This window comes from Argiope bruennichi, chromosome 3 (assembly GCF_947563725.1).
Source record: "Argiope bruennichi chromosome 3, qqArgBrue1.1, whole genome shotgun sequence".
Lineage (NCBI taxonomy): Eukaryota > Metazoa > Arthropoda > Arachnida > Araneae > Araneidae > Argiope > Argiope bruennichi.
The window spans coordinates 142,347,804-142,364,655 of NC_079153.1; the positions used below are offsets into that span (position 1 = coordinate 142,347,804).

Genomic DNA, 16,852 nt, shown 5'->3' on the forward strand with positions numbered 1-16,852 from the left:
TAATAATTTCTTAACCCTTTTAAAGCCTCTTTGGGATTGAAGTTTGTTATAGAGCAGAAATTCATTTAATTTATATGAAATTGTTTCAATAAAATAACACAAATAAAAAATTTTCAACATTTTTATCATCTGAATCACTGTATCATCAGATGCCTTGGGGGGAGATTAAATAGTTTCCTCCACTTTGTGTATTTTCATTGAAATAGATATGAGTATAAACTAATTAAAGGGATAAATAATCAAACCTATGAATCAAAATTTTACTTGTTGTGTTCATAAGTCGATAAACCATAAATGTAATTGAGTATAGGGTTCTGCAAAAGAAGCTTTTTTGTTTGTTTCTAAAATTAACAGTTTTAATTCTGTCCACTCCTTTTTTATCAAATATTAATATTTATTGTTAAACTCCATTGTGTGTTTTAGTTATTTATTGTAATAGCAAAAATGCTAACCATGGGCATTTAAAAATTGGTGATTCTAGTAGTAAGTGTATTTCCACATCATTTTAAAAGGTTTAAAACTTGGATCCAAATCCCAAAACAGTAAAGAAATTGTTAAGTTGCGTAAATATTGACTAAGATTGCCTTCATTGGCTTTTTCACTGTAAAGGAAGAGCAATTTACAATGTCATCTTGGTTTAAAGCATTTCAGCAAAGAAAAATACTTTATTTTATTTTAATGAAATCTCTATATTTCAAGCCACGCTTATGGATGTCAGCTTTGAAATTTTTTTTTCAGCTGAAAACAAAATTACTGCTGGGAAAATTTTTTAATACCTTTGATTTAAGGAATGTCAGATTTTGGAGAAAAAAAATTTATAAGACCTCTTGCAAGAGAAATTTGAAATCCCTTCATTTTGGCTGTTCTTATGATACGCAAATAGATTTTGTCCTTAAAAGATAATTCTTTGTAAAATATTGATTGTTCGTAAACAGTCGATTTATTTGTATGATATTGTTGCAAGATTGTTTATTTATCAATAAATGATTAAATATTAAAAGGGAGAAGTTATATTTTTGAGTAATTTTAGTAATTTTTTCATTTGCTCCGTTTTTAAATTCTTTATTCTATTGTGAATGTTGACTTTTGTTTTGCATTTACTACGTATTTTATAAAAGTAAAATTTTTGATTTTGATGTTTTTTAATATATTACACAATGATGAGTGATACAGCACAGTATTATAAAAACAAACATATATGAGAAATAACTTAATTACATAAAATAATTATATAATTCACTTTTCATTATACATTTCATTTCTTAAAATATATTCATTATTCTACCGTTTAATGAATGAGAAAAACCTTAATTTGAAAAAGTTCACCTTCTATTTTCAGATTTTATTTGGGGGGGGGGGCAACTTTGCAAATGTAGCTACTGTTCTCCATGATTCAGATTTTGATGAGTATTCATGATTCAAAATTTAATTTCAATCTTTGGAAAAAAATGACCAGTGGACAGTCAACTTTTTTCATTACCCTATGAAGTACAAACTGTTCATTTGCAGGATTTTGAAAATAGAAATGTCTGCATTAGAATTGTCCTATGCTTTCCTCAAGGACCTCAATTTTTATGCAGGAGGGAGGGGATCCAACTTTATTATACATTATATAAGAAGATTTTGGAGTGACCACACCTACTAGTTTTGCTTTACAAGTAATTGTAAATTTCTAAGTCAGATACATTGCTGAAGTAGTAATAATAAATATCAAGATGTTTTTACCTGTATAATTTGTTTTGTTAAAGTTTTTTGATTGAATTGAATATTTTTTAATTAGCTAAAATCAAAGATCTCTAACTTGATATTTTTCAAATATCTAAAAATTAAATCCCAATAGTATTAAATGTTTCACAATTTCATATATGTCAATTTATAGATTGAAATTTGCTTAAATCAGAAATATTGTGATTCATCATTCTTTCGAAAATTAACTTGCAATCCACTGAGGAATGACTAAGGGAATGTTTTTTCCAGGCTCTCGAAGCATGCCTACCTACCATTACAATGTTTTTCAGATTGGAATGGAAATTCCATGTGGTAGACCATAACACCAAAAATCAAATAGAAATGGTGCATGTCAATTATAATTATCTTCCTTTTTTTGTTTTCCAATTTATACATTTGACTTAGTGAAAGGAAGAACACATTATGATGGTAAAAGGTACAATGTGGTTCAGTTTCACATTTAAACCTCTGTAACTAATTTTTTTATTAGGTATGGAAGAACCAAAGTTTGCACAAAATAAGATTATTACTCTTTCAACAATATCCATGCACTGATATCATTTCTTAATAGTATCAAAAAATATTATGAGGCAAAAAGTAATTTTTACTCTGCTTACTTTTCCGTGATGAAATCATATAAATGCTTTTATTCAGCATAATGAGTATTTCTTTCAAACAGTAACATTCTAAACTTAGCAAACAATAGGTGATCTTTGTACTAAGCACGCAAACTTCCAAATTTTGTCCATCACATACTGAAATGACCAAAACTATCATTGGTTAAAAAAGTAATACTCTCCCTACAATAAGATGGCTGCCAAATACTGTTAGAGATATTGAGCCATTTTATTTTACAGACATACACTTGAAGATAATAAATACATCATTATGATGAGATCACAAATGAGTGTTCAATTTGTATCAGTTATAAATCATTTAAAGAGGTTATATCCCATATTGTACAATTTAAAAGCTTTAATAGAATCTAAACTCCTTTCTAAAATATTCAAAATGTAACAGCTAAAAAGATTTATATCTAATGGAGATAGCCTGTTTTCTTTGATAAAATTTGGGCTTTTGATATGGAATGAAACCTATTTTGATTTGGCTTACTGTAATTGGGCAGAATCTTATTGAAATATCCAATTCCTTTTTAGATCATCAGTTAGTCCTGTCTGTAATATTTCAGACAGGACTAACTGATGGTTATGTAAATTTTCTCTTTATCAGTGATTTACAATTAGGTTTTTATTGGCTCTAGATTTTTTATCTCTATCAATAAATTACAAACACATTTTCTTTTTACACAACAGTCCAAAACATAACAGAATTCTTATTCTGAAGGCAATCATTAGTTTGAAGTTTTTCTATAATCCTCTAAAAGCATAGGGGTGACCAGGGCTTGTCATGAGTTTTTCTTATTTTTTTGGTAATGATTAGACAGCTGATATGAGTTCCAATACATCCTTGCATCCTTTGGCTAGTATAATGCAGAAGTAATAACAATTTGATTAAAAAAATGAGAGAACAATATTGAGTTGTACAAGTTAACTCTATGAGTGTCAACTTGCCCAGAGGCCAGGGTACGTTGGCACCATATTTGGGGTAGGTCGGCTTTATTTATTTGCACTTTACTTAATTATATTGTAAATACCTATTTAAAACGGGATTAAAAAAAATTTTAATTAGGAACTTTTATCAAACCAAAAAGTTTAAATAATTGAATTTAACTAAAAATTATATATATATATATATATATTGGCTTTAGGAACATATTTAACCAGTAACTGAGATCAACTTCAAACTGCAAAGGTTTTTTTTTGTCTTTTTGTCGCTCCAATGTTCAAAGACAGTGACAGAACCATTTTTAAATTGGCCCTTGAGACAACTGCTATTTGAGCGTTATTTTAAAAAATAAATAAATTCGTCATTTTAGAACTTTTCTTGAGGAAACTCACCTTCCATTCTTGGGGACTATTTTGGTTCAAAACTTTAGATGCGAAAAATTTTGAAATTTTTTAATCTTTAGCTAACAGTTTCAATAATACAAAATCATTACCCCCCCCCCGCCAATTGAAAGACGGAGACGGTAGCTGCGATTCTTGAGATATCGTAAATCTTCATCGTCTTTCCAGTATTGTTTTCATGCAGTGAATCACGTGCACTTTCTATACGTCATTTTATGCATTACTTTAGTTGGTCATACATACTGTTATCCAGAAGTTGCAACATATAGTTGTAGTGAGGTGGAAAACTCAGTTTTACAACCCCGTTCGCTTTCGAGTGCTGAAATCGAAAGTTAGTAGTCATGATTGTCTAGTACATGGGATTATGGATCAACTTTATGGACCAACGTGCCCTTTTTTCTAAAGAAATATTTAGTGAGGTATAGACTTGCCGTCAAATAATTTTGACTTGTGATTATTGGGAATAATAAAAATAAATACTAACAACTCTTTATTTACCACGAAAAAAAAACATTTTGCACTGTATAGTAGTAAAGGTTTTATTATATGTGTAATTCAAATTAAAGTAACATTAGTGTGACTTCTTTTGTTGCAGATTAGATGATAACTTATATTAGGATTGCAAGATGTTACTTTTCGCAGAATGCATGCTGAATTTGAGTCATCTGCCAAACGGTTTCTAAGCGAGTCTTTAATGTTATTCATGTCTGAAAATAATGACTCGCAGGCATAGATAGATGAAAATATCGTTAAAATAGCATGAACCAGCTTCTCCAAATCGTTAAATGTGTCTGGAATCGAATTCCATGTTTCCAAAATTTCGTTATTGGCATCAATAATTTTTTTTTTGTTTGTTTTGTACCTTGAAGCAATTACAACAATTACATACAATTCATTGAAATGTTGGCATATGTCTGTAAAAAACATCAATCTTGAGAGCCACATAACATCCAACAACTGTGTATATTGTTCAATTTCCCCCGCCTTTTGCAAAAAACAGTCTGATTTCTTCCAAGCAGTCAACAAATCCGTGAAGTATGTTCCCGCGGCTCAACCAGCGAACATTATTATATATTAGTAAGCCATTATACATCTAGTTGACTTCATCCAACAGTGCTTCAAACTGTCGCTTATTTAAAGCCTGCGATGATATGAGGTTGACTATTTTTGTGACTAACGCCATTACATTATCAAGAGATTTTAAACCACTCTTCGAACACAAGGCTTGTTGGTGAATAATGCAGTCGAGAATCGAATGTCCTACGTCTGTTTGAAATAAACTAATAAAACCATTTTTTTTTTTTTTTTTTTTTGCCTACCATATTTGGAGCACTATCAATTACTGAAACATTTCTTTAAAAATCAATTTCTTTCTCAGCAAGCGAATTTTTAACAACCGTACAAATATCTCTCTTTTTAATGGAATGGGAACACTCGCTTTTGTTCATAATACTTCATAGTGAACTTTGTTATTTTGAACTAAAATGCAAACCGTTTTGATCGGCGGCGTGCTCAAAATATTGTGTCGCGTGCCATCAATGGCACGCCTGCCAATGGTTCGCCATCCTTGGTCTAGTAACAATAGTGACGGTGTTTCCGTGGTCGACTTCGTGCGCAGAAGAAAATGTTCTGTAAAGTGCATAAAATGTTCCTCCTTCATTCATCCTGAAGGACTGCAACTCTAGATGTCCTATTGAGGAAATAATCCCTGAATTTCCCAAGTAAAAAAATGAAAAAAAAAAAAAAAAAAAGTCTTGTGTCCTATAGCAGATATAGCAACAGCCAAAATGACAAGAGTTCTTACAGCTGTAGTCATTTTACCGATGTTGTTTAATTCTCCTCCAAGCTATGACTCGGGCGGGTTTTTGAACCTGTCTTATCTATATTCCATATGTCTACAGGTCCGAAATTGTATTTGTCCTAACACTGTGCCAAAAGTTTAAAAAACGCCACAGCATTTGTTTTATTAAGCTCGACAGAGTAGCCGACTGTTTGTAGTCCGATTGAGGCTTGTTGTTTTGGGCCTACTAATGGAATAGGAAGAGTTCCTTTTTAAAAATAAGTCCTGGGCCAGTCCTCGCCTGCTTATTGAATTTTCTCCCGTGAATCGGGCATTTTCCGTTTTAATGAAATAGCAAACTGGTAAGCAAATTTGTGTGCTTGTTTTGGACTAAGTAGAAAATAAACGTCTGATTCTCGTTTTACATATTCTGCGAGATCTGCTTCCTTCTCACAGTTGAAAAGTTTTGTATTGGCAGGTAGCTGAAAGTCAAAAAATTGGCGCACCCGGCCTTTGAAGATTTTTGGCATTACTGTTTTGAAGAAAACAAAGGTATCCCATACTTTTCAGCAGCCTTTGAATATGATCATTCTTTATGAAATATCGCTTTTACTACTCCAACAGTGAACATCCCAGGGGGGTCAAAGCTTGGTTTGTTGTCCTTTTTCTGTTTCTAACCAGTGCTCTGAAAAAAATATTAAGCAAGTAAATCGTCGATATCATTCAAACACAGAGCCTACGTGCCCCGACTGGCTTGGTGCCAACATACCCTGTCATGTAATTTTTATTTTTATTCATTTTTTCCCCAGAAATATTAAATTAATTAAAAAACACATGCTCAAGAATACGTTCATGAACGTCAAAATAATATGCAATATGTACATAACAACATTGCCAATGTAACATGCAATAATCTTCATTGCTTATATTATCTGCTCTTGAGGAATATCAAGTGAGTAGTAAATATTTACTTTTCAAAGCAAAAATTAACTATTTGACTTCTAGGCAAAAATTAACTAAAGCATGTAGATCCGTATGTAACTGTAAGTTTTGAGCATATGAAGTCATACTTCCTGTTCCTACTTTTACTGCCATAAAGTGACTTATAATTGTGCTATTAACCAAGTGCCAACTTACCCTTGATGCCATATAGTCCTTGTCTCTTCTATAGAATATATATATGTATTTCATTATACCACTGCTTAGAGTAAATTAGTTCCCAATGGAAAATGTCATTCTGCCAATACCTTGGCTGCTATGTCAGTTTAAAAATGTCATACATCTTTGCCACTTTATTATTTTTGTGACAAGCAAAATTTAAACTTTTTTTGTACAATAAATAGCTCAGGTATTTGGGATAACTTGCATAGTTCGACAATTCATTTTCTATTCTCGAGGCATTTTATTTGTAGAACATTGTGGCATTCTTCTTTGTATCTTTAATTGTGCTTGGAGAACCAGATCTATTAATATACAATAATCAATTTATAATTCTGTAGATAAATGCTCTTTTAAAATCGAAACATTTGAATTTTTTAAAAAGATTTTTATCTGCAAAAATTATAAAATTGTAAGACTCTTAAAGCAAAAAATTATCCCCATTATTTACAGAAAGTTTCCAATCACAGAAGTATGTAGATAAATTGTGTAACCAAATGATTTATTCCCTTTTTTTTTCTTTCAGGTGTGTTACAGTTTATAGTAACCAGCCTCCCTCTATTTTAAATTTGTGGGTTAAATTCAAGCTCATTTTTAGGAATTCTAATAAGTTAATTAGAATTCTTAAAGATGGATTTGTTGTTTAAAAATAGATTGAACTCTAATTGTTTAAATTGGTTAATATTTTTTCTAATATTTTTTGGTTAATATTTTTTCTAATATTTTTTGGTTAATATTTTTAAAAATATATTAATCATTTAATATTAATATATTTTAAAGAATTGGTTAAATATTTTTTCAGGTGGAAATAGAGGAGCTGGTCGCATTTCCAACAATACCTGGAACAATCGCTCTAATCAAAATTCTGGTCAAAAGTTATCCCCTGGAGCTGGCCAAAGAAATAGTTTTGGTAGTCACAGGTAAAAAAAAAAGTTTTAATTGAATGGGAACTTTATGTGCAATTATTTATTTATGTAATTCATAAAAGTTATTGACTATCATTAATTTTACTCATATCTAAGAATTAAAAAATAAATTCTGTAATAAATCTGTCTCCAAATGATTAAATTTATAACTTTGGCAATTAATTTTGTATGTATATCTAATTTTTATTAAGATCCATTATAGAAAAATAATTACATGTATCAATAATGTAAAAAAAATTAATGGATTATTATATATAATAATTTCAAGGTAAATGATTTTGAAACCTTTATCTCATTTAAAAATGCAATAATGTGCAAAAGAAAAGAATGTTTTACAGAATAGCAAAAATATCCATGGCAAATGCCTAATCAGGAAATCAAGTAACATTATGCATACAGTTAGTAATGATGTGAGAATCTGTTATCTGAAATTTTTTTAATCTTCTTTCAACCAAATTCTTCTGTCAGTCTTGTAAATTATTTTATTTTCTGGTGATTCTGAGGTCTGAAGTATCAGCTTTTGTAGTAGCAGTTTGCTCATTCATCTGTACAATCTTGTTTATTATTTATACTATGCGAGTCTAGTAATTGTTAGATGAAATTATTGGAAATGTCTAAATATAATTATCTAGCTAGATTGACAGTTTAATGCAAGCAGTTTGATAATTTGTTTTAGTTCATGATTTTTGCATTTTTATAATCTAAAATGCGAAACAGGAAGAGAAAATATGCAACTTCAAGTTACACAAGTTAGATATTACCATATTTTCAAGTGAAAACAAATATACTTCTTTTTATTAAGGTATAAAAAATAAGAAATTTTGTGTGTTATTAGCGGCAAATTGTCATTCATAATTGGAGGCTTTTTTGTTCTTTTCACAAAAGCAAATACTTTTGTGACTTTTTATGATTGTTGCTTATGAATCACTGAGTGTGTTGTGATAAGATTAGTTTTAATAACCAGTCATGCATTTACTTTAAGATGGATCTTAAGATTTAATTATAAAAAGCTTTTTCCTGGTGGATGAACTGCAAATCTAACATAGCAATAACCAGTCGCTATAGAGTGGCAGGACTGGTAAAATAATGGGAGCTCATGGTTTTAGTACTCTGAACTCCTACAATTGCATAGATTTAATTTATTTGCCACAACTAAATAAATGGGTCCCTTTAAACACATGTTGCAATACTGCTTGTTATGCCACAGGCATTGAATATGATGATCAGAAATTAATCATATTAATTTATCTTTATAAAGATCTTATATATAAATATGCTTTGAAAAAGATATTTTCATAAAAATATTACTTGACTTTTTTTTAAAGAAATGATTACAATGCATCATTCAATCAACAAGATATGCGTACAACTGGACAAAGCCGTCGCGATCCTTATTCTGACATGAACAGAAATTCCAATGTAGCTTCTCTGAATAGATTTTCAAGAGGTTTACGAACTGGAGGAATGAATCAACAATCACAAGGCCATTGGCAGGATAATCGAAACAAATCACAGAACCAACGGTAATCTCTTATTTTTATGTTTTTATTTTATTGAATTCAATATAAATTTTATTTGTCAATTTTTGAAATAAAAAAGCAGGTACAGTCATTCATTTTTAACATTATAAAAGAAAACTGTTTTATAAGAATTACAATCCTCATATTAAATTTTTGTCCTTTCTGTCCTTTAATTGTTGCTCTTCTTTATTTTAAAATGCATGTCAAAAACACAAGATGAGCACTAATTCCATGACTCTTCTGGAGTATGAATGTTTATGTTATTTGAATACATGTTTAGGTTAGAAATGTGAATACTGCTTTCGAATATGTAACCAAATCGAAACCAAATGTATTTGCAGGTTTTTATCCTTTTAATAGCTCAAAAAAAAAAAAAAATGTTGCAATATTCTATTTCTAGTTATGTATTCTCTAACATTTGTTCTGCAATATTAAATATAGCCTCTCTTATTCTAATTTTTATCCTATCTGGGGACACTTCAGAAATGCAGATGACTTCCATTGCACTGCGAGCTTTCATTTTTGTTGTATCATTTCTCAAGTTTAGATTCTTTTAAAGTGTTATCATAATATTATCTATTATGTCTTATAATCTTTGACTTTAACTATAATTAAAAAAAAAATATTATAAACATTTGTGTTAATGAATAATAGCCTCATATAATGTCTAACAGATGTGTGATACATTTTTAGACTTTGAAATTAAAACCCATTGACAAATTTAGCCAAGTAAAGATCTTGAGTTTGATTTACATAATTTATAACTAATAAATCTGACTCTCTTCTATATCCATAAAATCTCAATATAGTAAGAATTATTCAACAGCTTTTATTTTTAATTTATGAAATGAGTTCAAATTATAGATGAAGGAAAAGAAGAATCACTTGTTTATGTAACATGCCCTTACCTAATACATTTTTCTTAAAATATCACCCAAATGAAAGTAATTGTAGTTCTATCAGCTTTATTCCTTACGTTACAATGAGATTTTTCTAGTAGGTAATTACAGGTTATGTTAAGCAAAATTTGATATAAAGTGGTCATGTGTTACTGAATCAAACAGAAGTAATAAAACAACAACATCCAATTTTTGTCAGGAGAAAGGTGCAGTGATTTTTATTCATGGGCATGCGAGAAAAATCAATTTCAGTAAAAATTGCAGCACTATTTGAAAAATACAATATAAACATACACTCAATCCCATACACATTTTTCACTTAGTTCTAAATGTTGATTCCATTAATATTTGCCCATAAAACCTAACTTCTGTTTAGAGGGAATACCATAACAATAATGCCTGTTTTCTCACTTTTGTTTTACCCAAGAATATATAACCACTAATCACTTTATATCATATTTTTCCTGAAATAAACAGCCATCAACCACACCATTCTCATTGAATTCACAAATAATGTTAGAACCATATTCCTGTTTTGACTGTTCCGTATAGAAAAAATTAAAGCATGTTTCATGTAACAAACTTTCCTTAAATTTGATGGTCCAACATGTATTATACTTTAATATATATAAAATGGCTGAAATGAGGAACTTTCCAGAAACTGCAACTATGAATTATTACAAATAATGTTAAAAAGTAAAATAATTTCCATATTTATAATCCTTTTTGTTTGCAATCTAGATTTATCACTCCTGGAACTCCAAGCAGAGGAGGCGGACGCAGGGATATGAATGCAAGGCACAATCGCAATTTCACTCGGTAAAATCAAGCACCATCATTGATTGTTACAAATTCGTTTACTTGCAAGAACAAGTTTAAAACCATCTAACAAAGAATGTAAGATATTTTATTTTAATCAAAAATGAAATAAATAACTGCACTTTATTTAAGCATCAATTTCTTTATTAAAACTATCCATTCAAATTAAATGTATTTACATCACAATAAATGCTACAACATAATACTTAATGCAAATGTTTAAATGAAATGCAGAAAACAAATGGCAATTCTTATAATTTACAAAGTTTTTAGAGAAAATATCCAGTCAATCAGAATATCTTTGAAAAAATTTTGTTTACCATTGATTGGCTCCTCTCAATAAAGGCATTCTACAGCATCAAAAGCTGATGGATTCTTTCCAGAAAGTTTTGTTCAGAACTCCCATACCTATCAGATCTTTAAGGTTCTGGTTATTTCTTGAATTAAAATATTTAGACAGTTTCAATATGATTGATTTTGAATACTACAGTAGACTCCCGATTATCCGCGGGCGGGTTATCCGCGCCTGCCGCACTAAGTTTTTTTTTTTTGCTTCCAAGCAAAGAGAAAATGCTTCCAAAGCAAGAAGCAAACACAAATGACTGATTTCTTCAAAAAGGTGTAGTTTTACAGTTATGCTTTTGTAATTACATAATGCATTATAGTATTAAAACAGTACATATGTATTAATTTTTCTGCGTATCCTTGACGCCTCTCGTAAGTACAAAGCACTTTTCTGTTTTCATTAACAAAATGCATTTTAGGTTCGTTTTGAGTGATATACTAAAATATTAAGCGTTAGTGAAACATTTCCTGCTGTTTATTTTACGTTTTATAGTACATAAAACGATTTTTCAAAGTTGGAATGGCTGTTTTCTCTTTTGCTATACCCGTTTTTAGCTTTTTTCGGATTATCCGCGATTTTTGTTATCCGCGGCGGCCGTGCCACCCAATTCCGCGGATAATCGGGAGTGTACTGTATTTATAATATGTATTTTGATGAACTGAATATCTTCTGTGCTTTATATTCAACAATGCACAGTCTAAAATTTCATACAAATACTTACAAAAAAAATATACAGAAAGCTATAAAAATAAATACATATTTGTGTAATATCACTGCAAAGCATTCTGATCTGAAAAAGTCATAGCTGCCACTAAACATTTTTTCAAATTTTGCTTGATAAAATTGTTAAAAACTTAAAAGTAAACATTGCAGTTTGTTAATGATAATTTTATTTAAGAAATTGAATACCATTCTATTCTAGTCAAATTATACCTAAATAAAGATTTTGTATTATTAATGATGAAGTATTTAAATATATAAGCTACCACTTAAAGTACATAATTCACTAATTTTTTTTTTCTAATCCAGCATATAAAAAATAGAAAGATAAGTTTCATTAGACATAAAGCAAACTTAATGCATTTTATTGATTTAGATCTAATTTATGGATAGGTATGAAAAATGTTTTGATGCTTTATTATTAAAAACTTCAGTATTTATCTAATAAATCATTCATATATTTAGAGAGCAAAAATGCATCAGTATAACAAATTATTTCACTGCATCACTTTCTGTATTCTTTTAAAATTTGACATTTTTGTTTTGGTCAACAAACAATACATATTTAAATATCTCTTCTGTGTACAGTAGGAATTACAGTTATTATAAACAGTTTGATATTAATAATCAAATCGGTTTTTCACTAATATTTCAGGGTAAATTGTAGCTGAAAATAAATGTGTCAAAGCTACTTGTTTAGTTTTATCTGACTTTTATAATAGTATTTAGGAATTCGAAGTTCATAATCATATGTATCATTATGTGATCATTAAAATATCTTTTCATAACAAGTTCATTTTTGATCTTTCAAACTATAAGAATCAAAAATAAATCACTGATTTGTAAGAATTAGCTTTAAAAAAAAAGAATTAAGAAGAAATATAACAGAAATTGCTGATTGTCATAATTATGTTTTCCTTATAATCTAAATATTCTGCTCAAGCATCTTTGAAATATTTGCTTATTATATTCAGAAATTAAAAGAATGTCTAATCAACAATACATGCTAAAGGAAATCATACTTTGTTCAATACTGAAGTTATTAGGAATGACATAAGAATTAAACTTTATCCTTTTTTATTTTATATGGTATTAGTATGAGATGTATTTTAAAAATAAGAACATTCCCAATTTCTAAAAACATCATAAGCCAATAACTGATGTTTTCATGAGTTCCACTTTTCAAGGGGGCAGGGGGAGGTAATCCCACAGAATATTTTCAAATTTTAAAGGGTTATTAAGTTGAAACAGAACTGTAAGTAAAAGTCTTGGTTCAATTTCTGTTCGAGTTAGATAAAATTAACAATGCTTAATATTTTAAAACTGATATGAGGAGCAGAAATATATATATTTTTTAATATATGAAAGCATAGATTATTGTAATTATTATTTGTAGTACAGAAAAATATTCTAAATTATTTCAAAAATTTCAAAAAATTTACATTCTTTTTATACAAATCCAAGATGAAATCTATATTTTCATAATTTATTGTAAAAACATATTACTGAAGGGGGGGAAGAATTTCCAGTGAGATTCGTGTTAATAAATCACATTTGTTCAAAATGAAATGAATAGAAACTGTTGATGGAATGAACAAAGCTAATAGTAAAAACAAACAAATAAACTGACAGACAGAGAACTAAAATATATATATATATATATAATTTGGGGTAAACAACTGAAAATAAGTTTTGATATGTGATAGTTTTGTTCAAAACTTTCAAGGAATAAATTGAAGATTTTAATTTTCATAGAAGTAAAAATGAAAGATTGTATCATGCATATATAGTATTATAATAGATGGTTTAAAGTGTAAAGCAGAATTTTTGATATTAATCCCTCAACTATACTATGTATATAAGTATATATATATATGCTTTACAAACGTGTAGAGGATTTTACTGCAAAGGAAACAGTTAAAATCTATAGTTCACTCAAAATATGTTTGAAAGGGTCTTTCTTTTCTTTGTCATGAAAAGTAGATTTCCAATTTTCTTTCGAAAAGAAATATCCGACAGTAAGTTGGGTGACTACTTTTCATCATCTTTAGGATCAGATATATCAGAATCTGATATTGCATCACTGGACAGGATTGAGATAGCAATAATAATTTCTTTGAAGTTGTCCGACAATGGATAAATCTAGATTTTCAAAATCAATGAATTAAGCAATGAAATGACCCATCATACCTTTTCATAGTTTAAGCTTTCATTTGCAGTTAAGGAATTAAAGGGAATGCAAGAACAATGAAATAGTTTATATCGCAGCTAGGCAAAAATTTAAAAATACATGTTTCTATATACAAACATAAAACTTTCTTCTAGAAACATTTGCATAGATGTTATACTAGCTCTGAAATTTTTTTTATTTAATTCATACCCAATAAATTTTATTTCTTGAAATAAATAAATACAGTGAATATTTCATGGAATATTAGTTTTTAAATGCAAGTTGAGAAGTAACAAAAGTTATTAAAATACAGTTTATTATAAAAAATGTTTGCATTTCATTATTTCTTAGAAATATCACATTTTAGCAAAATATAGAAGGCATTTACTTCCAAAATTATTTTGCTCTTTTTTATGCCAATAATCATTTGTTTTTATTGCAAAACCAGAAAAGCAGTCTATCATTACACAGACATACATACTTTTTATTGAAAAAAAGTAGAAAATAAAAAAAGACTGTAATATAAGGTAATATAAATTAATTACAGAAATTTCTTAATGAACTTAATGTGACCATATAAGAATACTGACATTCTCAAGATTCATTATTCACCTGGTATATTGATTGTTTCAGCAACAGTTAAGTTTTACTTCCTCTGAATTCAATTGATGGATATCTTTCTCAAAAAGAGGTTGATTCTTTTGGAGCTGGAGTTGATTATTCTGCTGCATGAGCTTTCTTGCTATTGTTTGAAACATTTCAGTGATTCCTTCACCTATGAAGTATGCATTACTCAATTTCTAAAAAAGCTCAATTATCTGTTATTTTAGTTCAAAATTATTCAACATAACGATGATTAAACATATAGATTATAAAAATTCATACACAGAAGTCTTCAAATAAAAATAATTAGGATGCATTATACAGAGAATATGTCAATTTGGATGTGGAAAATGAACAAATAATGATGTTTTTCTGGCCAAGTAATTTTTTAAAAAATGGTATCGTCCAGATGCACAGCTAAAATATATTTTTTTAAATCATTAAGAAAGAAAAAGTAAAGTAATGCTGTAATCATTTGTTTTTAATTAAATAATCATAAAAATGCATATTAATTGTTATTCATTTTGAGCTTCATTCATATGCTTTTCAGGTAAAGTCGGTATTTAATGTTTTGCTTGTTGATACAGTGTGAACATTCATGATCAGTGAGACTAATCAGAAAAATCTATATTCAGGTTTTGTTCTTAGCCGTACAGTTGTTATTTAAATGTCTACCAACAGTATTTCCTGTTTAAAGTATCACAATTATTAAAATTATTTTTAAATTGTTACTTGACTCTTGAAATTCATTGCATATAATTTCACACACAAAAATGATTATCACAAAGATTCTATAAACAGCTCATCAAGTATATAATTAAAAATAAATAATTTTCAAATAGTATTTTTATAAATAGATCAAAATCTTCTAGAACATATTTAGAACAATCTTCTTAAAAGCTTTAGAGATTTTTACTATATTTTTGTTCCTTTAAATTGTCATAGCATTTACATTAAATATTTCAGAAATAACTATGCTAAAGGGTGTAAGTGCAATCTGTCAAAAAAGTATCTGGATATTGTTTATTATTTCATCTGTAAATGGCAATCACAGTAAAAATTTGTGTTCAAAAAGTGCATGAAATATTTTTCATGCAAGTAGTGATTTTCTAATTTAAATGTACATAACTTCATTTATATATATATATATATATATATATATATATATATATATATATATATATATATATATATATATATATATATATATATATATATATATATATATATATATAGCAACACACAAGTTCGAACACAGCCAAATTCTTCAGATTAAAATAGTTACTATTTTGCAGTTTTGAGTAAATGGTTGATGAGTTATAAACAATTGAAATTTTCAGTTTGTAATGTTAAAGAAAAGTTAAGAGTTATGTCAATATACTTTATGATGAACCTTTGACAATAATTCTTATTTTATATTAAAGTACTAATAATAAAGTCAAAAGTTATACATTTTTGAAATTATAAAAGTATATTTAATAATTTTTAAATTCATATGTAAGTTTGTTTTTCGTTTTTGAATGGAAACTCAAAAATCTTGATGCCTGAAGCCTTAAAACATGACTATTCTAAGAAATATATATATATTTTTGATTCTGTCAAATAGTTTCTAAAATATATAGCAATAATCAAAAGCCTTTATAACAGCATGATTTTCGCTTTCTTTGAAGAGGAGGGAATTTCAACTTTCAAAAGTAGTTTTTGACAGATATAAAAAATCGCTAATTTCCAGCAATTCATTATATTGTTGCCATGAAATTCAAACCGTTTTCATTGTTTCATCAAATATTTAATCACATAATTTTTTGCCATTGTTGATAACTAAAGAACAAGGTTTCTCTTTAATATCCATGTAGTTTATGAGACGCATAAAAAATGAAATTGCAATATCGCGAAATTTAAGACAGAATAAAAGGATATTTCTGTTTTTAATAGCGTCATGATATTACGAACCTGATCTCTTTTAGAAATGTTCCTACATATTATAAACAAAGCATAAGAGACAATTAAAGTAACATGTATTAAATATTTGTTAATTCGGCAGAAACGTAGACTTGAAGTTATATCTACACGATTGAAAGAAATCGCTCCAAAACAATACAGTATTAATGAGAACTACAATCAAAAGTGTAACACATTAAAGAGAAGACTTTTGCATCATCGTTATAAAAGCAGTTAAGTTTCATTTTCCGGCATATTCTTCTTGAACAACTCGT

General features: G+C 28.4%; 2 protein-coding genes across 2 annotated transcripts in view; one reads left to right on the forward strand and one right to left on the reverse strand.

Annotated features, from left to right (window-relative positions):
- Window positions 1–10,923, forward strand: part of LOC129963783 (protein virilizer homolog) — a 111,062-nt gene extending 100,139 nt beyond the window's left edge. Inside the window, exons 39-41 of the mRNA XM_056078337.1 lie at window positions 7,436–7,553; window positions 8,885–9,082; window positions 10,720–10,923. Of these exons, the coding sequence (XP_055934312.1) occupies window positions 7,436–7,553; window positions 8,885–9,082; window positions 10,720–10,801 (398 nt within the window). The 3' untranslated portion in view covers window positions 10,802–10,923. The remainder of the gene's footprint in view (window positions 1–7,435; window positions 7,554–8,884; window positions 9,083–10,719) is intronic.
- Window positions 10,924–10,927: 4 nt separating this feature from the next.
- LOC129963784 (ras-related protein Rab-43-like) overlaps window positions 10,928–16,852 on the reverse strand; it is a 29,489-nt gene continuing 23,564 nt past the window's right edge. The window contains exons 4-5 of the mRNA XM_056078338.1: window positions 14,646–14,808; window positions 10,928–14,005 (exon numbers count right to left, since the gene is read on the reverse strand). Of these exons, the coding sequence (XP_055934313.1) occupies window positions 14,663–14,808 (146 nt within the window). The 3' untranslated portion in view covers window positions 10,928–14,005; window positions 14,646–14,662. The remainder of the gene's footprint in view (window positions 14,006–14,645; window positions 14,809–16,852) is intronic.